The following is a 27,163-nucleotide window of genomic DNA, read 5'->3' as shown; positions in this document are numbered from 1 at the left end:
TTTATTGAAGACTCATTACATACCAGGTTCTGTTCTAGCTGTTGGAGGTTTAGGCATTTTAAAAAAGCGGACTGTGTCTCTGAAGATAATTGCGGATTGTAAAAGTGCCAGAAGGTGTTTTAGTCTGTGGTCACGGGAGAGGTGACATTTAAACTGAAGCCTTTTGGATAAAACTGGTAAAAAAAAAAAAAAAGAAAAAGAAAAAAAGAAAAAGAAAAAAAGACAACCGAAGCATCTTCTAGGCACAGGGGGCACTCAATTGCAAAGGCCCTGAGACAGCCAGGACTAGAAAAAAACCACAAAGGGTAGCTGCTCAGAGAGGTTCAGAGTAGGGTTGAGGAAGTAGAAAAAGTAAAACATCTAGACCAACATCTAAACATTTAGAGCAAAAGTTAAAATGTCTTCACTGAGTAGCTAGTTCATTGAAAGAATTAAAAGGTGGTATGATAATCATAACAATCATGGTTAACACTTAGTATGTGCCAGGTAATTATTTTTAACTAATTGATTATTAGTTATTAATTTCCTAAGTATCAATAAATGAGTGTAACTGTTTTATGGCCTAGGTATTATTACTGTCTCTCTTTTATGGGTAAGGCAACTAAGTGGTGGAATTAGGACTTGAACATACGCATTCTGACTCTTAGCCAATAACTGTACTGCCTCTCAGCAGAAACATGTGAGAGTCACTTTATCTTTAGCTATCAAGTGAGCATTTACTGGCACACATGTACAAAAGACACCAGTAAGAGTACTATACCAATCAAATCTCATCTTCACATCTGACCTCTCTTCTGAGCTTTGGCCTTATATTTCAAGTGACTTTTGGTTGTCATGTCAGGCTTGTATCTAAGATCAAATTCAGCATCTGCCTTACTACTACTGCTCTTCCTCCTTTTCTACTTCTATTAGCAGCATTAATAGTCATGCAGATTTAAAAAAATAAAACTCAAAACTATCCTTGATTCCTTCCTAATCTCCACTCCCTTGCCCAGTCAGTTGCCAGTTACTACCAGTTCTGTCTCTGAAGCATCATCCATCCCCAGCTCACTGCTCAGTTTTCAGCAATGCTTCTGGGTCATCAGAGCTCCTACATGCTCTCCCCACTTCCTGTGTATGTCTATCTCACCAGGTAACCTGATAATCTATTCTACATACTACCAACAGATTGATCTTCCTAAAACATAACATGGTCAAAGTAATCCCTTGCTGAGTAAACTTTATGGGTCTTTACTGCCTGGGAAGTCAAGTCCAAGCTCACTGGCCCAGCCCAAGCACCCTTGTATGATGTGACCTACATTTACCTTTCCATTTCTGTTCCCACTGCTCATACCTGTTATTAGACTGAACTCTTAACCATTCTTTATTCCTACCCTATGCTTCATCTCCATGCCTTTCATCACCTACGTAGTACTAGATACCTGTCCTAAATCAATATGTTGCATTAATAAAGTAATTAAAGGACAAAAATATATTCAAACAGTAAATGAATAAAACTTCTGGTTAATATTTTCGTTTTTCCATTCAACCAGTCCACAATCAAATCTACCATATTTTCTAATATAATCTCATTAGCCACAAGATATAGAGTGGATGCTAAGCTGATGAATAAATAGCCCCTGCCCTCAAATATGATATAATTTAATCAGAGAAACAAATAATATGAATATCTAAATATAGAAAAAAAGCAATAAAACTAAGCATATATAGGTAGATCTGTCAATAAACCTATCAACCTATCAAAATCACACTCTTACCAGTTCCAAAGTCCAGTAGTATTACTCTATCCTTGGCCATATTCCCCCTTTCCACACCCATGTAGAACATTTATATTCACCCATCAGAAACAATGAAAATACTCTTATTGATTCTGTATATTTATTACACCATTGTATAATTTTGGTATAAATATAGTATTTTCTCTAGACCATTTAGAACCTTTGTGGCCCTTCCATTAGAAAAATGCCCTAGGGGTGCCTGGGTGGCAGAGTCAGTTAAGTGTCTGACCCTTGGTTTCAGCTCTGGTCTGATCTCAGGGTCCTGAGATCCAGCCCCATGTGGGACTCCATGCTGAGCGGGGAGTCTGTTTGAGTTTTTCTCTCCCTTTCCCTCTGCCCCTCATCCCTAAAATAAATAAACAAGTCCTTAAAAAATAAGCAAAATGCCCTTGGAGATTCTCTATATTTATTGGGCACAGCACAGTATTTTTATAAGTATAGAATGGTATAGTACCAAACACTGTGTAGTAATATAAGATAGTACTAAACACAGTATTATAATATGTCCTCTGCCATTCTGGGCATTAACATTTTTATCAAGAATGTCTCGGCCAGGGCAGCCCAGGTGGCTCAGCGGTTTAGTGCTGCCTTCGGCCCAGGGCCTGATCCTGGAGACCCAGGATCGAGTCCCACGTTGGGCTCCCTGCATGGAGCCTGCTTCTCCCTCTGCCTGTGTCTCTGCCTCTATGTGTGTGTGTCTCTCATGAATAAATAAATAAAATCTTTAAAAAAAAAAAAGTGTCTCGGCCAATGCTAGGAGACTGCATATATAAAAGAATTTAAAACCTCCTTTATAGGGATGCCTGGATGGATCAGTGGTTGAGTGTCTGCTTTTGGCTCAGGGCATGATCCTAGGATCCTGGATAGAGTCCTGTGTCAGGCTCCCTGTGGGGAGCCTGCTTCTCCCTCTCCCTATGTCTCTGCATCTGTGTGTGTGTGTGTGTGTCTCATGAATAAATAAGGGTGTGTCTCATGAATAAATAAATCTTAAAAAAAAATAAACCCTCATAAATGGATTAATTTTTCATTTAATGGGGAAGATATTTTCAAGAAAAGCAAAATTCAGAAGTTTTGCACATCCTATTTTCTGTTGCTACAAAATGTTGAATGGCTCTCTCCACTTCCCAAAGGACAAAGCCTGTAGTCCTTATTTTGGCATCCAGAGGTCTTCCCTGGGCTGACTGAGACTCACATTCCAGCTCAGTCCCCTGTTCCACTGCACAAACAACCCAGTTTCAACAAACTGGCTTCCTCTTCATTCTCCCTCAGACATCCCTTACTTTTCTGGCCTCACGTTTTTGTTCCTGTATGTCCATCTGTATGGAATGCTCCCCCTTAAGTTCAGTTGCTAACCACTTTTTCTAGACTTTCCAGGCTCACATCAAATCACATTTCCCTATAAAGCCTCTTCTGCCCCTCTCAGCATAAAATGATGCTACTTCTCTACTCCTCTTAACTTCTATGGCACCATACACTTGAAAACTCACCACACGCAGCTTTGTGGCATTCTTTTTTTTTATGTTGTTATCCACTGTTCTAGAAATCTTATATTACTTTTCATGTCATTATTTCTTCAGCAAACAGATGGATCTTTATATCTTTATTATATTTACAAGCTCCTTGAGGGCAGGGATCAAACCTTATATTTCTTGGCACTCCCTAAAATAATACTTAGACAAGTGCCCTCCTCATAAGAAGTCTATAAATAATACCTGAATAATATAGTCTTCAGTGAGAGAGGCCTATTAGTTCAGAGAAACTCTTTTATTTCCCTCCATGATGATTTTCCTAATAACACTAATTACTGCGGGATCCTAAAAGAATGATTATACTAACCAGTATACGATCAGTGGTATATTGAAGTATGGCTAATCTACCAAAACCTCATTAAAAATCTGACATTACTGTTCCAGTGAACATAGTCTCAAATAAATAAATTTGTGAAATGTAATACATTGAGTGATGAAAAGCTCTAATATCATCAATCTTTTATACCATTAAAGATAGATCATGTACTGTGAGCAACAGGACCAACTTGAGTTACCATTTCCCTGTGGTAGGCTAGTCATCTCAAGCAAGACATTTCCCAGGAAATGACCTCCTTTGCTCCCACTCATTCATTAAAGACCACAGGTAGAGTAGGTCTAAAGAGCACAGGATCATAACTGGTTTTTAAAAGCTGACATCTGCAAGGACAAAACTCAGGGTTTAATGTAACTAGTAGGGAAATGATGAGCTTCATGTTTAAAAATAAACTCAGATATGGAAAGTTGCATAAGCAGCTTCAGGGATCATGAAATAAAGGTTAAGAGATCATTTAAAAATGATCTCTTGAGCCACTGCTTTGTTTTGGTGGGCATGGAAGAGTCTTTGGAGGGTCTAAAAAAGAGGAAGGCTGTGGTCAAGATTCATTTTGCTCACTCCTGGTACCAGCTTTGGCTTACTTTAAATCCTTTGTTTCCCTTCTCCGCTCCACACCCTTTCCTTCAATTAAGCCAGCTCCTTTTCTCAGTCCACTGTATACATGTCCTGCTCCTGATTTCACAACGCTTGTTACACTCTCTCACATACCAGATAACCTCATTTCGCTTCCTAGTCAGCCTGTGTTTTCTTTCAAGAATTACTTTACATCTTAATTCTTTCTGGAAATCTAGCTTGATTAGGCAGGTCAAGGTGAAGGTCATTCATATTCATAATAAAATATAATCTCTCTACATATTGCTTAAGGCATAACTGGAAAAGACCATTAACCCCAAAACATGTAGATACACATGTCTGGACCCTTGAAAATATGTGAGCTTTGAGCCTGCTCTTTTATTTAATATTTCCTAAGAGCCTGGCATTAATTTAAAGGTATTGTGAAATAATCATTTAAAATTCTAATAAGTGAATGGGAAAGGAGCAGTGAAGAAAATGAAACATAAAATGGAATTAAAAAAAGCCTAACTTCTATGGGAACAATTCAACTGCTCGTTATTCATGCGACAAATTATTTTTTTAAAGTTTTTAAATTCCAGTTAGCATACAGTGTAATATTAGTTTCCGGTGTGCAGTTTAGTGACTCAACACTGCCATGCAACACCCACTGCTCATCACAAGTGCACTCTCTAATCCCCATCACCCATTTCACCCATCCCCCCACCCACCTCTCCTTTGACAGCAATTAGTTTGTTCCCTAGTTAAAAGTCTGTTTTTTAGTTTGCCCCCTCTCTTTTTTTTTCCTTTGTGATTGTTTGTTTTGTTTTTTAAATTCCACATGTGAGTGAAATCACATGGTATTTGTTCTCTGACTGACTTCTTTTGATTAGCATAATATCCTCTAGCTCCATCCACATCCCATGCAACAAATTATTATCAATCATTCATGCAACAAATATTTATTAGGCAGTTGTTTTATGTCAGGCACGGTGTTAGGCACTGGGGATATAGTAGAGATCAATGAAACACAAGATTGTTAAATAGCAATATAAAATATTCAGTAAGAAATAGTTTTGGAAAAGTAGTAAGAGACTGAAGAAACAATGATCAAAGCCAAGTGTCTGCCAGTAGCTTTTATATCTGAAAGGATCATACCCAGTGAACAAAATGTGGTTGTGAACACTACCTGAGGAGAATTCTGAAGATGAAAGTGAAATGATTAAGGTCAGGGAGCTTATTAAATAAAGACCCTTTCAAAAAAAAGTTCAGGTGGGGTGACTACTGGTATATTTGGAAGAGGCCAGGTTATAGTATCTGCATGTCACAAGGAGAGAGGGGAATTTGTATTCATGGAAGGATTTAACCAAGAGTTAACAAGAACAAGACTTTTAAAAATAACTTCCAAGCCCCTTTAACATTTAAACGAATTTTTTTTTGTCCCAAGAACAACAACAACAAAAGAATTTCCAAAGGAAGTGGTGGAAGAAACCCCATTGCTTGAGACATTAAAAACCAGATGGTCCAAAGCCCCAGAAAATATTCACGCGGGATCAATCCTTCACTGGGTGAAAGCAAAAGGGACCAATGCAATTTGTATTTTGAATCTCTAGCTTAGCAGTGCCATGAAAATAAAGATTTACATTTCCTTGGACTTTTCCTTAATTTCTTAGCTTCTGTTTGTGGTCTCATAACAATCAATGTTGACTTCTATTAGAGCTGGCCACACAGGAATTGCCTATTTTACTTGGGTATCTCTCCTCCTCACTATGTACTGTGAGCTTATCAGGTTTTCTTGCTGCCCCTGCAGGAGTGCTGTGTGCCCTGTGTTCTGGAAATGGTCCTGCACAATGGTTTTGCATTTGCTTCTGTCAGAGCCCCAAGAGTTTCACAATTTTTATGTTAAATGTCTTGGCTTGGGAAAACCACACTTGAGGAGAGTATAAATTTGGATCTCACATTGTGCAGGCCTGGGGTTTTGATTTCTCACAGGAAACCTTTTCCCTCCCCCTCTGAGCACCACCATCCAGAGCCCTAGAAAGACAAAAGGCTTCCTTGTGGTTTCCCTGGGTGGGTGGGGGTCTTACTTCTAGCTCTCTGCTTCTCATGGGCCCAAGCCCACATCTCCTGTATCTGTGAAGATGTTAAAACTCCAACCTCAACCCCACCCTGCAAATGGTCTTTATCCCCCTTTGACCAAGTAGGGAGAGATAGGTCTGTTTCAGCTGGTTGACCATATTACTAGAGGCTGAATTCCTAGTCATAAATAATTAGGAATTGCAAATACCCAACAATAGAGACTTAGTTAATTATAAGTCTTTGATTTGCATACTTTAATTCAAGTCAAATAAACAAAAATTTGGGCATATACTAGGCAGATGTAAGGTGTTTAATATTTTTCTCCTGAGCACAAATAGGTTTTAGATTCTTACTATTAATTGCTTCTTGGTACAAATTTTTTTTTGTTGTTGTTGAATCTGTGACAGAAGAGGTCTTAAATGGCTGCTGATTACTATTTAGAAAAAAATGACAGCTGTCTATATGAAGAGTTACTCAAAATTTATATCAACATAGAGATCCATCCAGATCCAAATGTGTGCTCTGGTTTTATAAGTGAAGAATAATATGTTTTTGTATTTGAAGTCATGTCAGATGAGGTTAATGTGGTTACATGAGACTATATCTTAAAAATGGGGTTGGCATTCCAATCAAATGAAGTTCTTCTAATTTAAATAACATATTTTATTCCCTATGCTGATCAATCATTTTCTTTCCCATAAAGTCATACCAGTTTTTGCACTATTGATTTCCAAAACTTACGTGGCATAAACATTATGTGACAGAAGTTATTTGTTATTAAGAGAGAGAATATCATCTCCAAGAAACTTGTCATCTGGAAATAGGAAAAATCACACAAAGTGATTTTATTTGTATCATGGCTTTTTCACTGTTGGCTACATTTGTGACAGCCGATTTCATATTAAATATTAACAGTATTTTGTTTATGCTTGAATGTGCTACAGTAGGAAGTAGATTTTACTCAGAATCTTCCTGGTTAGAAAGTGTATAATTCCAGTTTAATGATACACTTGCCGGCCAGTTACGAAGAACATTTTATATATCTAAGGTAATTAGGTTACCACTATGGTATCAAAATTTTGAGACTGTCCCCTTTAGTCTTACGAGGTTATTGTTTTTGAAGGTCAGAAGTGGTAAAATATTGGGAATTTCATTTGGTTTTTACTAATAGTAACAGCTACTATTATATGATCCAGGAGATCATATGATTATAATGAATGAGCTATGGAAACAGTTAATCTGTTGTTGGATTTTTGATACAGGAAGCAAACTAGAGTTTGTGTTTTTCATTTTCAAGACTAACACAATAAAAAACATTGATACATTTATTTTGTGTTTCTTGTACTGGTAGAACAAGTTTTATTAGTAAATTTGTATGTGATCTTGGTGACATCTACTTAAAAAAAGCCTAACTGAATTGTTGAATCTTTTGGGTTAGTCAAGTGTGTCTGTGATTTGTATTGTTTTGATACTACTTTTCAATATATGAAAATACCCAGGAGACAGGCTCCCGCTGAATTTCTGGTCACTATGTCATCAGTGCTATGAGTGCATGTTGTCAGTTGTTTAAACATCATGAAATCCACTGTGGGCTGGCAAGAAGCATCTGGGAGCCAGACTTTTCCTGTGGACACACGCCAAGCAGTGTATTATATTTCCTCACGAAAGTGAACTATATTGAGATCATTTTTCTTTTTGAGTTTTTTAATCCAGGAATTATTTTCTAAAGCTAAGTAAGAATCATAGGATAAAATTGTTTATAACTTGAATTCCAGAATAGCTGGTTGATAACTATACACTTATTTAGCTAGAGTAGGTATAAATAAGTCATGCAATTAAACTTCAGGTAGCTAATAGTATTCTCCTAATTAGACTGTTCAGGAAGGTTCAAGGTCATTTCAAGTATTCTTTTTAAATCCATGATTTGCTCTAAATAAGGACAATAAACATTGAATGACCCTTTAAGTACTATAGTTGGATGTGTCATTTTATTTACATGTTTGATTGCATTATTTAATTAATTAGAAATAAACCCTAAATTGTATTTTAATACACACAATTATAGCATAACCTTTATTTTAACTAAAAATGCCAGGAAAGTTTGTAACATGTCATATTTAACTTAAAAAAATCTGGACAGTCTGATTCTGGGATCGGAGAACAAGAATGCTTTGTCATACTGGAAAATAAGCTGGGGGTTAGTTTGAGAGCACTGACACTACCTAGAGTTAGAGGTCCCTAAGGTGGCAAGGATTTGTCTTTCCAGAATGGATACATTTACTCCAGGTGCTACCCTGGGCCACTGTTGGGTGAGACCTTAAAAAAATACGATCTGGTTTGCCTGCCACGTACATTAAAAATACCCTGGCCCATTTACATGAGCATAGACCTTTTATTTATGTTGGCCTTATTTCTGGAATCCAAGCAAAAGACACTTTGCAGATGAGAATTCAACTTATCCCTTTAGGGAGCCAAGTGTGGTTCCTAACCCCCTCTCCTTTTTTTCCTATTAAGTTTCAGATGTATAGCTTTAAAATTTCACACAACAAAGTGATCGCCACTACAAGTCTAGTTACCATCCACCATGATATATTTGACATCCTTCCCCTCGGTAACTGCTAGTCTATTCCCTGTATCTATGAATTTGTTTTGCTTTATTTTCTTTGTTTCTTTGTTTTTCTTCTTTTAAGATTCCACGTGTAAGGAAAATTATATGGTATTTGTCTTTACCTGTCTAATTTCACTTAGATTATACCTTCAAGGTCCATCCATGTTGTGGCAAATGGCAAGATTTTATTCTTTTGTTGCTGAGTAGTATCCCATTTTACACATATGCTCCTCTTTATCTATTCATGTATCAGTGGCCACTTTGTTTGTTTCCATATCTTGGCTACTGTAAGTAATGCTGCAGTGAACATCAGAGTGCAGATATCTTTTTGAATTAGTGTTTTTGTATTATTTGACTAAATACCCAGAAGTGGAATAGCTGGGTCATGTAGTAGTTCTGTAAGTGTGTGTGTGTGTGTGTCTGTGTGCGCGCGCATGCACGCGCATGTGTTTTTAAAGTTCAGATTTTTATTCTTACATATTTCAGAGAACATCAGATACTATTTTGCAGGAATGAACCCCAAGACTTTTGTCAGAAGAGCTCTGTACCACTCCTTATTCCCCCTGCAAGTTCTACCTAGCTTCTTTTGGCAATTCCTCGCTACAGAAATAAACTAGTTCTAGGGGATCTTTCATTTTCTAGGCATTGTAACATTTTATCATAAATTTGTCTGTGTGTCAAAAAATTACAATTGAGGATGCCTTAAAAACATAGTTCTGAAAGTCCATGCACATCCCCTCCTAGGTACATGGAAATTTTTATTTCAAGAAGCCATTCTTTTGTATTATGTAAAGTGCTTTAATTTGCTGCATTTTTCATGTCTTACTGCAGTCAAATCTGGTGAGAAACTATAGCTATCTCATTCAGGATTAATCAATCTTCTTAGGCTCCTGGCTAGGACGGAAGCTGCTCTCAGCTCTGCTTGCTTCAGGGCTTGGCCTTCCTCTGTTTTTTCATCATATTCAGCCTCTGAGAGGGAGGTGATGGGAGATGATTTTTCCATTTGTAAGCTGCCTTCCAACTGAAAGAAAAATGGAGGGGGCAAATGCCAAGCTTTTCACTTTCTGTGGCCATTACAAACATGACTCTTCTCCTGTTTTTCAGCAGGATACACTATTTTTCAAAGGAGCTATTTTTTTTAAACTGTCAGACTTAGGCAAGTTATTTTGTCATTGAAGAGTGTTTAAAAAAAAGAATATATGTCAATATGACATCATGAATATTAACTTTCTCATAAGTAACGTGTTATGGCAGTAGGTTAAAGTGCTGTTTAATTAATTAACAAATACAAGAACAAGTGATCTATGCAATGTCTTCCATCGAAAAGGAAGAAAAAGCAAAGCACTTCAGAACTTGGGTTCTGGAGGCAGGTTGCCTGGATTCAAATTCTGACACTACTCCTTATTGCTGTGTTATGCTGAGCAAGTTACTTAAATGTTTCTATGCCTTCATTTCTTCATCTGCAAAATGAGACTAACTGCAGTACCTTCGTCACAGGGTTTTTAGGGTTGAATGAGATTTATGCATATACTGGCTAGCCTAGCATGGTGCTTGGTACATAGACAATCCTCAGATTGCTATTAAAATCACTTGATTTGTAAATCTTCACTGCACTGAGCATTATATTGGCCACTTCACCTCATTTTACTCTCACAATAATTCTCTAAAGTAAATTTTGTATTTCTGTTTTCCAGATTAAAATTGAGGTTCAGAGAGTTTAATTAGCTTGCTAAATTTGTATAGCCAGTAAAAGAGAGTAACATGAACTTCTGGAATACAAATTTTATTTGCATTTCTATAGTTCCATTCTATACTTTGGGATTGATACGGGATTAATTTCTCCATTACTAATTTCATTATAATTAATTTTATGCTAGGGTTATTTAGTGGAGTATGCCTATATTTTGAAGTTTAAAAGGCAAGTAACATTTGGAGATACAATGTTCTAATTAACTTATATTCAAATTATAATAGAACACAAACCATTGAACCCTCATGTAAAAGAAGCCCCAGAAGGTCTGCCTTTATGTCAGTGGTTCTCAATGTGTGACCCCAGGGCAAGCAGCATGGGCTGGAAAATTTTTAGAACTGCACAGTGCCAAATCTACTGAACCTGAAACTCTGTGGGTGGGGCCCTGCAACCTGGGTTTGAACACGCCTTCTGAAGTTTGAAAACCACTACTCTAGGTGAACAACACAGCATGGTGGCATGCCAGAGATATTGATGTCATTCATAATATCTAGTCCCAACCTGGAAGTTACATATCACAGAGGGAGCACATGGTGGTAATAGAAAAATACAAGTGGGGCTGCTATTTGATAATTGCCCTATAAATATTAAATATTTAATACTGTGTACTCCATCTCCTCCATTCCTTGGATTTAGGGCTTCTAAGCAGGTGGTAACTATTTCTTTCAAGCATAGCCAATTGAGCACAAAGGATTAAGAAGCCAAGAATGACTTTCTGCTCACCCTCAGGTTCTTGTGCCTGAGACATGCAGAACCAGGGATCAGGAGGGCAATTTTTTTTTTTTTTTTTTGGATTTACCACCGAGGAGTCTTCAACTAAGAACAGCTGACATTAAGAGTATGGAGAGGGAAGCAAAGCACTCAGCCGTCACTTCCACTGCGTCTTATTCCTTCTTCATGTAGACTTTAGACATGATGCGGCCCATAAACAATGGAGGAGGCCAAATAATGCAGGAAATAAAGGGAAGCTGTGGCATATCCATATTTAATTGTGGAAAAAAGCAGACAAAAAACAGTTGTCATCTTAGAATCCATCATAGCCGATGAGGAGAAAACTGGCCATCAGCCAGACTGCATTTCTGTAGATTTTAGCAAGGCAGATTTCAGAAAATTCAGAGAGAGAATAGGTACAAATGTATGGTGTTAAAGACAAACAAGTATTTTAAAAATAGCATTTAATTCCAAATGATCACAATGAGGGAAAGGGAGAGAGAAACAAAAATGTATCAGTGTCTTTGTGCTATAGTCTGTCCAATTAATACAACTTTTACAGGGTGATAGATCAAGCACTGAAATGGCCAAATAACCAAGGAAAACATGAAAAGCACTGAAATTTGTAAATTATGCCAAGTATAATAAAAGGTGTGTAATTGTTCTGTGTTTTCGTTTGTTTTCAAAATTTATGGGGGGTGGTAATTCCAAGGAATCAGTTTCTACTTAATTTGCTCCTTTTCTGTCAAGAAGTATCTTCCAACTGATAAGATTGGTAGCAGGTAACAGAAGAAGCCAAGGACCGGCAAAGATTCTAATAGAATACCCAGCTAACCGAAATCCATTTGATTTTCATTCATCATCAAACATTCCTGGAACACATTTTGTTTGTTTCAGCCCCTCTGTTAGGGCTGGTGGAGGAGCACTCAGAAGGAAAGGAGCCAAGTAGACAAACGTTTGGAGTGCTCTGTGAGAGCAGTGATAATGGAGGCCTGTACCAAGGCTGGGAGATTACAAAGGGGAGCACCTAGCTGCCTGGAGGACTTTGGGGAAAGCATTCTAATTTGGGGGACATTTGAGTCATGTATTAAAGATGAATAGGTGGTAAGTTTGCCTCTCGCTTACATAAGACTATATCACAAGACCAGTTGTAAATGAAGTAATTGAACTACTATTGCTGATTTTGAAGGAAGCCTGTGGAAAGAGAGCGATGCTAGAAGTATAGAGTCTAGCAATTAAATGATGAACTCTTCAAAAAGAATGGAAAGTTGCAGTATCTTAAGTTGGGTTTCCTAGAACAGACTCTGAGATGGTTGCATGTAGGAGACTTATTGGTGAGTGATCTTGAGGAATACCTCATATGAAAGCGAGGAAGGCAGGGATCCCTGGGTGGCTCAGTGGTTGAGTGTCTGCCTTCAGCTCAGGGCATGATCCTGGAGTCCTGGGATTGAGTCCCACATCAGGCTCCCTGCATGGAGCCTGCTTCTCCCTCTGCCTGTGTCTCTGCCTCTCTCTCTCTCTCTGTCTTTCATGAATAAATAAATAAAATAAAATCTTTTTAAAAAGCGAGGAAAGCAGAATTGGGTGGAAGAAGCTAACCCACAGTGCAGCTGGGACGGAGGCTTCAGCCGAACTCTTGGGGAGCTCTGGGTCTGGGATGATTCTTCAAGGTGTTCTTAAGGCAAAGGGGCATGTCTTTATGTCCCCACATCTGCTAATCACTGGTTCCTGGCTTCTCTGGGAGAAGTATAATCATGAGAGAGGCAGTTCCCTGTAGCTCAGGAAAGTGCCTTGTAAGGGACAGCAGCAATCTGGGTTCCAGCAACTGGAGGATGATTGTGTTGGTCTTGAAGAGGGCACCTAGGAGGAGCACGACATTATCCATGATAGGTGGATTCTGCAAACCGTAGACAGTTTAGGAACTTTGAAGTGAACTCTAAAATAAGGCATCAAGTGGAGTCTTCTCTGCTACCTAGAAGATGAAATAATGATTACTAGAACCCATTAGGTATTCAGGGAAATGACAGACATATAACTAGACTTAAGTGAGGCATTTGGCCAGGATCCTCATGAAATCTTTATGGATATAAAGACCATTGGATAACTGACTGTATAGTTGTGCCCAAAGGTTGCTGATTAATTTATTTTCTGAATGCCTTAGAGCTTAATTCTCAATATTGTCATACCATCATATTCATCAGTACCTAGATGAAGATATACAGGCTATGCCCTCAATAGACTGAAATTAGGGATCAAATCTAACAAGATGACACATGATAGAATATCACAGTTGCTCTAAAAATCCCATGCACAAGTATGAGAAAGGAAAGACTTTGCTTTACTGCAAGTGGCAAAACACATAGGGGTTTTGGTCAGCAGCTCAATATGACTCAACTGTAATGAGATTCAATCCTGAGATTGCGTGCTTTGGGAATATAAAATAATTATCAAATAGTGTTCTGGGTTAGCAGGCTATCAATTTTTTCATGTTGTGGATCAACAGTGTTTAGATATTTCACTAAAAATGATCTTGCCATTTGCAACAACGTGGATGGATCTAGAGGGTATAATGAATGCTAAGTGAAATAAGTCAGAAAGATAGATGCCATAGTATTTCACTTGTAGATGGAATTTAAGAAAGGGGAAAAGAGAGCGAGAGAGAGGGAGAGAGAGAGATCAACCTAGAAACAGACTCTTAACTCTAGAGAACACACTGATAGCTACCAGAGGGGTGGTGGATGGGGGATGGGTGAAATAGGTGAAGAGGATTAAGGAGGGCGCTTGGGATGAGCACAGGGTGATGTATAGAAGTGTGGTATCACTATATTGTGCACCTGAAACTAAGATTTCATTGTACGTTAACTGGAACTTTAATAATAATAATAAAAACATAGGGCAGTATTCCCAAACCTTTTTGGTTCCAGGAGCCCTTTACAGTTTTAAAAATTATTAAGGACCCCAAAAAGCTCTATGTATGTGGGTTATGCCTCTCAATATTTACTATATTAGAAATTAAAACTGAGAAATACAAAAATGTTTATTAATGAGTTTTCAAAATAACAATGATAAACCCATGACATATGAGTGTAAAGTATTTCTTAGGAAAAATCATTATATTTTCCCCCAAAATATCACTGAAAAGAGTGGCATGGTTTACATTTTGGCAGATCTCTTGAATGTCTGTTTTAATAGAATATATTTAGACTCTCAAATCTGCATCTGCATTCACGCTGTTGTGAATGTGTTGTTTTGGTTTAAGTACAGTCAGCATATGGAGAAACCCAGCCTCATGCCTAGGAAATCAGAAGTGTTTTAATAGTCTGGGGGGTAATTGTAGATATTCTTCTTTGATACTGTACACAAACTGGACAAGTAGTAGTAAAAGGCTAGTTGCAAGGTGGAATCTAAAACCATATCAGTGAACTTCCCATACTTCATTACATTAAAATTCATGGATCTGTTTTATACTTTGAATGGATCTCTTACCATGCATGTTTTTGTAATGTTGTATCTTGGTCATTTGGAAAATATCAGTTCACTGCATTATGCAGAACTTCTAAATATTGGCACAATTATAATACAATTAACTACATTAATATCACTACCAATCATATTAGAAGACTCTTTTTTTATTTAAAAGATTTTATTTATTTATTTTTAAAGATTTTATTCATTTATTCGTGAGAGACACATAGAGACGAGACATAGGCAGAGGGAAAAGCAGGCCCCTTGCGGGGAACCTAAGGCAAAACTCAATCCCAGGACCTGGGATCACGATCTGAGCTGAAAGCAGACCAGACCCTCAACCCCTGAGCCACCCAGGTGCCCAAGATTTGATTTATTTATTCATGAGAGACACACAGAGAGAGGCAGAGGGAGAAGCAGGTTTCCTGTGGGGAGTCCAATGTGGGACTCAATCCCAGAACCCTGGGATCACGACCTGAGCCAAAGGCAGATGCTCAACCACTAAGCCACTCAGGCACCCTAGAAACTTCTTTAAATACTGGAGAGTGGTCAAGCTCACAGCGGCAGATCTAAGATTCTAAAACTCTGATTTTTGCTTGAAAGCCTAAATTTTATCATGGCAATAAATGTCAGTTGTTTTCTTTGAAATAATAAGCTCACTTAGTTCATTTTTGAGGAAGTATCTGCCACATTCTCACGTCTGAGTAACCATAGTGTGTCTGTCACTCATTCTTTCAAGTAAAAATGCTGTTCCATGAGAGAGCAGCTAGTTCAGCTTGCCACTCAATCTCTTGCACATCTGGAAATGCAGAAGTGTGCATAATGCATTCTTCTGATTTTTGTCACACAGAATATTAAAAAGACATGTTCTCAGCGTTGGTATTACACGAAAATAATAATTTGTACTGCTTCATCCTGGACAGTCTTAGGTGAAACTGGCTTGTCTTTCATGCTAGTGCAAGGCAGTGAAAAAAGTGACAGTTTGGTGCCACTGCAATGATTTTTGCTGAGGTGTCAGCAGTTTACCCATCATCACTTTGCAGCATCGGTGCAAATGTTAACACAATGAAAAAGGCACAGGTCTTCATTTTATTATAAAAATAGTTTTGACCTCATAGACTCTCCACCTTCTGGGAGAGTCTGTTGCTACAAAGGAGCTGGAACCAGTAAGTCCAGTGGGTGATGGTTCCTCATATGCTCCTATGCTTTTTTTCCCCTCTAGATTCTTAGAAAGGAGGTTAAGGGGCACTGCACGTGAAGAGGATGAGTATTTGCATAAGCAAACAGAGGACACAGGGCCAAAGCCTGTGACAAATGAGCTCTGCACCCGTCTCTCTGCTTTTTTCCTAAGGTTGGAATTAGGTAGTTGTAGATCTTTATAAAAAGCCAAGTTACAATGACATGATCTTAACACCACCCTATTTATCATTAGATAGTATTCTTTTAGGGGAAAATTTAAACCAAAATCTCAGTTGAGGTGAAATATTTTACTTTCTAAATGGTATTCAAGTTATAATAAAATACAAGTACATTTGGATAAGAAACATGGGGGGTGGATAATGAAATATGTATATACTGGGATATTCTTACTAAAAATGAGAATGGATGAAAACCAAAAACTGAGTGAAGGTAGTCTAGGAAAAGATATTAATAGTGGTTATGGATAAGTCTTGGATGAAGATATGTATATATTTTTGCGTATCTCTGTGTCTGACTTCTAGCAATCAATAGATACTGCCTTTGTAGCAAAAAGGATATTTTAAAAAGGGTTTATTTACATTAAAAAACAGAACTATTATTAGCAGCAAACTCTAATTGTACCAGAAATCCAGAGCCAGATTGAGGTTACTGGAACTGCGAAATAATTTGACATTCTTGGGTTAAAAGAATTTTAATATCACAGAATTGATTATAAATGTTAATTAAAAAGCTAAGAGTTTGAGCTTTATGGAGTAGTTAGGAGAATTTTAGATTGTGGCATGCGTGACTATAATACACTGGGACAGGGAAGAGCCCCATCTCATTGCTTCCTTGTGTCTAGCACTCTCTTGGAGTAGGATCATTTTTGATTAATAGAATCTGGCCTATTAAAACCTTATTTTTAAATCTGTGTGCTTTCTTTACTTGCAGTAGTTGTCTGTAGATGATCAAGTCTTGTAAGACTGCTCCTGAAGAGAGAAGTACCTCTGGAGCAGCAGAGACTTTTCCAGAAATGTCTGCAGTGCATGTTGCATAGTAGGGCAGTGCAAAGAGAGAAGAGCAGAGTGCCAGTTGCATGACTTTGGGCCAGTCATGCAACACCCCGAGTCTGGTTCCCTGTTAATGAAAGAAGGAAGTTGAACTAGATTATATCTAAGGTTTCTTTCCCTAAGATTCTCTCCAGATTCTGTCAGATGGAATTCTTACTTGAATTTGAGTTTTTTTTCCCCCGACAGCCTATAGCAAGTTTAATGTCTCTGAAAATGTATTAGTTTTGTGTTTTCAGATTTGTGTATAAATTATTAACCTTAATATAATACAGAAATGTATTTATAATCCTAATGGTGTTTATTTTTGCTTTTGAAGTGCAATGATAAGCTTTTCCTATCAAACTCCATAAGAATAAAATGTCGAGGTTGAAAGTTAGATTGTATGATTGAAGAACTATTGCTTATTTGGTTGCCTTCTATACCATATTAACCTTCCGGGTTGCCAAATTCATAAGTGGTTGCAAACCACCAAGCTCTAAGGTAATGACCCTGATATTGCATGCTAATTGTGCTTTTTTTCCTTCCCCTGAGAAATCTGATTTTGTCATTGTCCTGCCCAATTCCTGTTCGGAGAGCTATGGGGTAGACATTATTCTTGGTCCCTTACAGAGATGAGAATTATGGTCTCAAGGTTACATGAATACTAGAACTATAGTAGTTGGCCCCCAATTTGCCTGAATTTCCAGGAGAATAAGCTTGACGCTAAATATACCATTTCAGTTGTCTTTATCTTTCTGTTCATCTTGAAGTTTCTTTTTGTTTGTTTGTTTGGGTTTTTTTTGTTTTGTTTTGTTTTTGAAGTTTCATATAATATTAAAAGGTACATGCTTCTGTCTTTATAAAAGTTTATCTTTTATTGCTGTAAAATATATGTCAGTCTATTAAACAGATTAAAAAATCCTTTTATTTCAATTGCCATATTTTAACTTACCTGTGGTCCAGGATTTATGGACCCCTTAAGGAACTCACTTTTCCTCACTGTCTTGGTATGAATTCCCTTGCCCATACCCCTTTGACTCTGCTCTTCCACTTGTCTCACACTACTGCCAGCTTCGGAGCTTGCCTTAGGTCCTCAAAGAGAAGAGGGGCTGAGGTACCATTTGTGTGAATCCTTTCTGCATTTCTCCCTCTTTTACACTGTACTGCTGGAACTAGCCAGAGGGGTCTTCCTTTCCCCATCATGTCTGTCCCATCATCTCCCAGCCAGGGACATCTTGCTTGCAGCACCCTAGTGCCCAAACCCTTGGAGAAATGTGAAAGATAGTCTGTTGCTCTGAAATGTAAGCAAACTTCTTTGTTCATAAAAAGACTCACCGTTACTGTCTACATTGAAACATGTCTTCCTTACTGAAATTTGATGAGAAAGAATTATGAAATATTATTTCATCATAAAATAATTGAAAGTTTACAATTTATACTTATATATTTATAATATAATATTTATATATTGTATTTATAATATATGCATTATAAAAAACTGAAATGTTATTTCAATTATGAGTTGCATTAGAGACCTTTTCAGAGTATCAAATATTATGTGCTGGCTTTAGGGCACCTGAGGGTGTGAACATTAAAGGTGGAGAAGGAGAGCCTGGAGAACAGAAAGGAGATGTGTCTTGGGGGCATCCCAACTTGAAATTCTGTTTCTAAATTATCACTGCAAAGATTGCTTACCTTAAGATGTCTTTCACATACAAGGCTATGGGCAGAATAGAATCTGCCCACTTTTGTGAAAATGTTTTCCGGGTCCACAAACAGCCAGTATTCAAATGACGTTTTAGAAAACAGCCCATCTGTAAGCTGAGGAGAAGGTGAAAAGAAGTGGCACATGCTGGAGTTTCAATCCCTGTTCTATTGTGTCTGTGAGCCTAGACAAGCACTTCAAGCTCTGTAAGTCTCATTTCTGCATCCATAACATGATGGTAAAAATACCTGTTGTTACCTCATAGAGTTGTCCTGAGGATTTAGTTACCTAATGGATATAAATGCATACAGCATGAATATTTAAGCAGTAAATGATTAACTTTTCTTGAGGCAAACATACTAGTCTCATAATCAAATGAAGTTGGGGCAGGTAGAGATCTACACCCAGTCTTTATTTCAGAGCATAGCTTTGGATTCTGTGTCTTATGTCTTTTAAAATACATTGGAATTCAGCAGAGCTGTTTTCTGGAGGCACTTAGTGAGAAAGGTAATCATTGTGAGTCGAAGATTTTCTCATGTTGTCCTCTTCTCCCTGGAAGACGTGATAAGATCAGTCCTCAGCCCCAGTGCGAACATCACGCACCCTCTTTTGATGCTAATATATTGTCTTTAGCCTTTTTCAAGCAATGTCAGCTGTACGTGTCATTTGCTTATCGCTTTTCTCTTTTGGTTATTTTGTCCTTAAACAAAGAACATTAGTAAGCAAGAAATAGCCATTTTGTAAAAACTGCATAGCTAGACAGATTTGTGATCCTTATTAGGGTAATAATCCATCTGTTATGGAACTGGATCAATTTGTAAATTAAATTGATTAATCTAGCAGGGGAAAAAAAGGTCTTGACTTTTCCCACATAAGCATTTCCTCAAATGGTAGTCATCCTAAAAAGATTTGGGAAGACTCAGTTTTTTCTTTCTCTGCTCAACTCAGAAGGAAGGCCAAATATCTTCTGAAAGGGGGAGAGAGAGTGGAGTTCAGCTTTTGGATTCCATGGGATCTGATTGTTGCTGGAACTTCCATATTTTTGACTGGGTATAATATTAAAACCCTCTGACGACTGCCAGGATATTTCTAATACTCACTGATTAGTTTAGTAAATGTATGACTGTGTTTGAATTATCTTCTGCGGTTAGTTTTCTGTTATTTTCATCTTGTCTGATCAACAAAATCTTCTGATGATTCTTCTAACAATGTGTGATTGGAATAATAACTTCACATGTTGAAGAGTTTTGTGCTGCAGCTGAGAGGCATGTAAATACAAGCTGCTTATTTGCAAGAAGCTTCCAGATTTGCAATATGATTGCTATGGAAACCACATAATGAAAACCTTATAACCATCTGTGTGGTTTGATGGATTTTACCGCATAGCTGAGCTGTTTTTGTTTACTGTTATTAAAATGTTGAATGGAATATATTAACCCACAAACATTGACTATTTGAGGTATTAATTAGTATTGTATAATGACATCGTGACTCAACACCAAAATAAAATATGTTTAATAATAAACCTAAATGAAACAACATGTATATATATTTCTAATATATTATGGAGGTGATTATTGCCTAGAATTTTCATTTGTCCTTATATATTTTTTTGAGTGGTGTGGAGAGTTTTTTTCTCTGTTAATAAATGAACATGGTAGGATTTATTTTCATGATTTTGAATCCATTTGTTCATTCCATATTTATTGAATGTCTCCCTTGTACCAGATTGTATTCAAGATTCGGTCTGACTTTTCCCCCCTAAGACTAAAACACACACACACTCCAAATTTGATTTTGTTTTCTTTTATATGGAAGCTCTTTGTATTGTTAGCCCAAGATAAAATGAGTTGTTTGAATATTGTTAAGAAGAACTGATGCATAAAATACAGAAGGCTTTGACCTAAAAATAGGTTTGAAATGGAGAAAGGAAGTTTTGTTAATGAGCGTTTCCTTCTCTAAAAAACTACTTTTCTGCATCTCACATGGATCTCAATTCAGTTACTTCTCAGTAAATACTGATATTTAAGTAGGTATTTTAATATCATTCTGGTAATTTAAGACTACATCGTATACATTATAGGCACTTAGATTTTAGTAAGATAAGAATAAAGTCATAGTAATAATCTTCTAAGTTCATTGTTTACTTTGCCAAGAGTGGAGTTTTCCATTCAATTATTGTGATTAGTTTTTGTGATATCTTGACACTAACTTTGGGTGGTGAGTCTGTATCCCATAGTGTCTTCTTGAGATCCAAAACTAATGCTCCTGACATTGTTTTGGTCATGGCTTTTGACTTGAGGGCAAGCGCCCTTCACTGGTTTTGAATTTATTCCTTACTATCAAATTTGTGACCAGATTGGAGGAAAGGGAGGGAGCTGGGGAAAGTGTGAAAAGTAAGGAAAGTTTTCTCCTTTTAAGAAAATTAAACTGTCTGTAAGATAAGTAGGTTGGACCAAATGACTGCATAGGTCCCTCATATCTTAGAAATTTGCATGAAAACCTCATATTAACTCATTTATGATAACTACCCTTGTGATTTGGTGTGAGATAACTTGTTAAAGAGGAAAAAGACAGGATTTAGTGTTAGATTTTTAATAGATCTTCCATGTATTGATTACTATTTGAACCATATTTAAATTGCCAACATTAGGGCCAACTCAATATGTATAAAGTGTCAAATATTTCCGGCTGTTCCTTTTTGGGGGGCTTTCATTATTTTGTTTGAATTGAGTTACAGAAATCAAAACAGTTGCATGTTTGTTTTATAAGTACAATAACTCTTGTACTTATAAGCTTGATTTAAATGTTGAATGTTGAATGTTTAAATGTTGAATTTTATTAATCACCACTTCAAAGTTTGCATGAGAGATGTCTCACTTTGCATCTGTACTTCTGACCTCTCTACCAGACTTTCCAATGGCCTGGACATTTCCTCTGGGTTGCCCCACCAGTACATTAAATCTCTCACATGAGAGGGGCACCTGGATGGCTCAGTCAGTTAAGCATCTGACTCTTGGTTTCGGTTCAGTTGATGATCTCAGGGTTGTGGGATGGAGCCTTGTGTGGGGCTCTGTGCTGAGCGGGGAGTCTGCTTGAGATTCTCTCTCTCTCTTTCTCTCTCTCTTTCTTGCTTTTCCTCTCTGCTTATCCCCCCTTAAATAAATAAATATAGATCTTTCACGTCAGAAACACAGTTCCTGTGTTCCCTCAGCAGTATAGTTTATCTTGGTTATTCTTCCTCAGGAATGACGTTCCCATTTCTCTGTTAACTAAGCTCAAAACTTGAGTCATTTTCGCATTTTCGGGTGCTCTTCTTCCCTGAGCCCTCCACATGCAGACAGGCACAAAGTTTATCAATTCTAGTTCCTTTCCCTCTCATAACTGGCTCCTTTCCATTTCCTCTGCCCCTTAGTTCAGGACTTCCTTCCCCTGTAGCCAGAGTCCAGAGTGCTCTCTCTGCATGCCCTCCTTTGGGCCTTCTTGGACAATGGGATCAGATGACCATTCCTCAGGCATAGTTTTGATCCTGCCCTTTCTCTGCTCCGACATCTTCTGGGGCTCTTACTGCCCTCCAAAGAAAAGGCTAACATCCACAGCCGGATGTTTATGGCCCTTTCCCAGCTGGCCCAAGCTCCTAGCATTATCTCCGATCCTGTTCTTCCCCTTTGAGTACTGCATTCTTTAGCCAAGTGGATATTACGGTGCTTTTTCTTTAGCTGATGGCTCTCCCTCTGTTTAGAAGTTTCCTCTATCCCATCTCTATTCAGATTTTCTCCATCCCCCAGAGCTTGATGGTGTTCCCCCTTGGGTGGTTTCCTCTCTGGGGTCCTTCAGAACCTTGGGCCTCCCGTGTCAGGGTTTATGCCCCTTATTCCATTTTCCTTTACATACTGTCTTCTGTGCCCTGGAGGCTGTCAACCTCCTGAGGGCAGAAGCTCTGGACTGTCTTTGCCTCCTAGTAGAACCTCTCTCTTACAGGTAGCTAACACCCATTAAAGATTTTATTGGTTGAGTTATTTAATAGTCATAATGGCTATATTTATAAATTTTGCATATTTTATTTTAAGGTTTTTAATTTTTTCTTGAAATTGTTCTTTTTGAACTCTGTTTTTCTTGGGCCTGCCATTTGGTTCATATATCCTGCCTTAAATATTTCCAAAGTGTGTATAAATCCTTAGGTGAGGAAATTGGTCCTGTAATAAATGTTTCCTTAATGTAAAATAACTAAATATTATCTACTGACTCTATTTAAAACTCTTCTCATTTAATCTTCTCATATTTCTTCTATAACTGGGGGCATGAATGTGATAGGAGAGTGTCAGAATAACAAAGGTAAGGCCCCAAATATAATGCTGGATAAAAAACACGGACTTTATGATCACAAGCCTAAGTTTGAATAACAAACAGTAGAAGTTTATTGTTGTTGTTGTTTTTAAGATTTTATTTATTCATGAGAGACACACAGAGAGAGGCAGAGACATAGCCAGGAGGAGAAGCAGTCTCTCTGTGGGGAGCCCAATGTGGGATTTGATCTCAGGATCCAGGGATCATGCCCTGAGCTGAAGGCAGATGTTCAACCACTGAGCCACCCAAGTGCCCCTTCTTTACCCTTTTGAACCTCCGTTTACTCATCTGCAAAAGGAGGATTTAAAACTATGTGTGAAATCTTAACATCTGCCATAGCTTATGGCAGGCATATAGTAGATCCTCGGTATAATTTGGGGGGAATTGTTCTGAAGGGTGAGGATTCTTGTATTCTCCTTTGAAGATTGAGTGGGAACACATGAAGTATCTGATACTCAAGAAATGATTTATAGGTTAACTATATTTTACATCACACATTTTCCCTCTGCTTTCCTGATGTTTGAGGGACCATGGTTTTAGCCGTGATCCTCTTGCTACAGCATAATGTGAGTCTGTCCATATAGTGCTGGGTGTTACTTCCCTGGATCTCAGGGCCAGTCTAAATGTAAGAGTGTTCCAGATGAGTTTCTATAAGTACTTAAAACAAAATATGTATCTTAAATTTTATCTAGCCAACTGGAAAGGTTGCTATTTGGAAGTAGCTGAAGGTTGATTTGTTCAGCTTTAGATTATTGAAAAAGGAATGTGAATGTTGAGTGGTTTCATTCTTTGAGAAGGAATATTTATGTGTTATAAATGTTCGGTTTCACTCAGTAAGACCGGGTGAGTACTATTATTTTTGAGGACACTCTTCAGTGTGCCATTTGTTTGTTTGCAGAAGAGGAAGAGGACAGTGCTCCTGCGAAAGTGGAGGAACAAAGGAAAATGAGCCAGGACAATGTTCATCCCACCACAGGTAATAGCTAGGATGGCTTCCTGGGTAAGCTTCTTTTGGTTTTGTTCACTTTCCCTTCAGTTACTTTCTTACTGCTCTAAAGATGTTTACATAACTCTCTGAAGTTGGCTGGTTCGATCTGGATCTCTTATGGCTGGTAAGCTGCTTAGTCCCATTTAGGATGCATGGAAACCACTTGAGAAGGATTTATAAAGTAAGCCAATTTATACAAGGTATTCCTTCCTGAATTACTTTGTAATGACTCAATTAGCTTTCATTTCTGCACAAAGGAGATTTAGTTGCATAAATTAGCTTATCATCATTGAGGAAGTGTCACTGCTAAAGGACAGTTTATAGATACAACATGCAGTTGCTGTCAAACCTATAAGAATGTAATATAGACATCTGTGTATACTTTGTGCTTGAGCAGAACAGACTTCTGCCATTCAGAGACTAACAGGGGACAACAAGTTGCCCAGGGGACTGGCAATGTAGATATCTCTGAAAAGGTCAACTTGACACAGGCTCTGACAATCGACCCACAGCTCTGTCTTCTTTGATAAAAATCAGATAAACTTAAGACCGCTAATTGATCTGCAGCCTGTTTAAATGTTGGCCATGCATATCTTCATCGCATATGATTAACACAGAAAGCAAATGAATTGGGTAAGAAATGCCAGAGTCCGGTGACAGCAGTTTAAAAATCGGAAAAGGACACTGATGGCCTAGAAGGCTAGGAAGGATATTCCCCTTATCCATTTCCACTTGGCACATGGCCCCAAGTACTAATTATGACTGAGGCTGGAAAAATAAGTACATGCTATATACAAAATCACATGATACGGGAAACTTTTTTTTTTTTTTCAGGTTGTTATTTCCAAACAGCAGGAGATAAACCATATCTGTAGTACAAGCATGAGGTTAGCTTTGATAAACCAGCAATTATTTTACACGGAAAGAAGAGAGGGAATGCCTTCTTATCAGGACTTTTACACCTCTTCATAGCCACATGTCAGCAGGGGCAAGGCCTGCCATATCATCCCGTGTCTTGCACAGAGCTGTAGTTGAGGGTCACCTTCCCTTCTCTGATATGTTCATACATCACTCTTTCTAGCTGTCAGAGGCAGGGTGGACAGGAAGTGTGTGTTCAGGAAGTAGCTTTCCCGAGCCCTTCCTACCGTGACACGTGGAAAGGAAACAGAGGCCTGATTTCCGGACCTGGACAGGAAAGCAGGAGCAGGTTGCTGGAGAAGGTTTTGGTTTGCTTTTTTTCAGTAAGGAAGTGAGGATGAAGCCATTAGATGTGAGCACCATGGTCCTGTAAAATGCAGCTATAAAATGCTTAGACTGAGGACTGCTCAATAGCGATTTAACTATGTGAGTTTTGTTAGGTATCACAAAGCTTCTGCCAAAAGCGTGTAGGTGTATTTTGTTCTTTTGTTTTTGAATTTCAATGCAGGTGTAGAAGGTAGACAAGTATAGATAATTCTTCCACAAATATAAGTATTTTGGCTTAAAGCAATCGTATTTTTCAAAAACCCGTTTAAAGTAACACGCTCCCAAATTTTTGCCTTTGAGGGAAGGAAGAAAAAAGTCAGTATTTCTTCAAAGGAATGTAGCAAGTAGATCTAGCTTTCCATGCAATAGCTATAAAGCACTGCAATAATTCTTATCTTTAGTGACATGAATTTCTTTTCAAGCAACAGTTTTAATGCTTTTGCATCACAGTGACCTTTGCACTCTCTAGGCTGTCAAAGATGTAACACTAGAAGTTTGTTTGCTGTGCAGGGCAGTGAGTTGACAAGGGTATTACTATCTTGCTGAGCATCACATGACATGAACTTCTAACCTTACTAAAGAATGTTACATATTTTTCACATTGACCGATTTTACTTAAAAAGAGAGAAAAAAATTTAGACTAATGTAAAATATGTAAACAGAAACATAATTAATCTTGTTATTTCTTATAAGGTCTTTCATGTTCAAACTTATATGTCTTGCATATATTTATTATATATACACACAAAATAAAGATTCCATTTGATTTATTTACATACTGCTTACCTTTCTGAAACAGCTTTTAAACCTCTAAGACTACTCAAGAAGAGATTCTCCATTATTTTATTAGCTTATGTTTCAGTGCTTGTCATCATATTCTTAAAATATTTTGGTTTTTGCAAAAGTATCTCCAATGTTTAGCTTATATTTTCCTAACAGTTCTGTTACTGCCCAGTGATCTGTTTTTGTATGTTTTAAAAAGCAGGAACAAATACATTGCTTAAATCCTTCAAAGGCTGGCCAATTTAGAATGGTTGTTTTTTTCTTACTCTCCCTTCTTTTTCAACCATTCATGCCTCCCAGGACAAGAAATGTAATGAGGTGGGATTTTTTTTTTTTTGTAATTTTGAAACTGTAGAACATGATGTGGGAAGATTAATCCATGCAGTGAAGACAACTAAACAGACTAATTAGTATTCAGAATGTATGCTTATCTGTGGTTTATGCATTATACTCCATACCATTTTTGTCTTGTTTTTTAAAAACGTATTTTACATAGATTATTATTTTTCAGTGTAGAGGCGAACGATGCTAACTTTTGTGAGCTCACTGTGCTTCCGAGGCTGTATCCATGGGTGATTTCTTGAGGATGGCTAGCCAGACAGACTTAAAGTTTTAAATTTAAAATCACAAAAAAGCAAACTAGAGAAGCTTTACTGCTCTCTAAGGAATAAGATAATTCCTAATTTTTGTATCTAGAATTCATACTAAGAATTTTAACATTATTTTCCTGGAAGAGACAAAGGTTAATAAATCCATGCTGCCAGATTTTCTCTCTAGATGTGGTTCTCCTGCCTTATAACTAGTATCACATTCTGAAATAGATAGAATCGTAAATTGTATGTACATTTAGTAGTGTGACATAAACAACTTACTATTCTTTAACAGAGCTCACATATGGGACACGGAAATGAGGTTGGTCTTTGGGTAACATCATCATGGAGATTATAGAAAGCACAGTAGAAAATGTATCTTTTCCCCAGTATTGCCAAATCGCTAGTGCTGTTGCCTCTTTACAGCAGTGAGATTTAATGAAATGCTCATGATGCACATCTAGGGAGAGA

The 27,163-nt window shown here is 37.6% G+C and overlaps 1 protein-coding gene across 6 annotated transcripts in view; it reads left to right on the top strand.

The window, feature by feature from the left end:
- SKAP2 (src kinase associated phosphoprotein 2) overlaps positions 1-27,163 on the top strand; it is a 174,626-nt gene that overhangs the window by 127,378 nt on the left and 20,085 nt on the right. For all 6 annotated transcript variants that reach the window (XM_025993099.2, XM_025993100.2, XM_072764619.1 and 3 more), the window contains one exon: positions 23,985-24,062. In XM_025993099.2, coding sequence (XP_025848884.1) covers positions 23,985-24,062 — 78 coding nt within the window. The remainder of the gene's footprint in view (positions 1-23,984; positions 24,063-27,163) is intronic.

Source organism: Vulpes vulpes, chromosome 7, assembly GCF_048418805.1.
Source record: "Vulpes vulpes isolate BD-2025 chromosome 7, VulVul3, whole genome shotgun sequence".
Taxonomy (NCBI): domain Eukaryota; kingdom Metazoa; phylum Chordata; class Mammalia; order Carnivora; family Canidae; genus Vulpes; species Vulpes vulpes.
The sequence above is the reverse complement of the archived record's forward strand: the minus strand, read 5'-3'. Positions and strand labels throughout refer to the sequence as shown.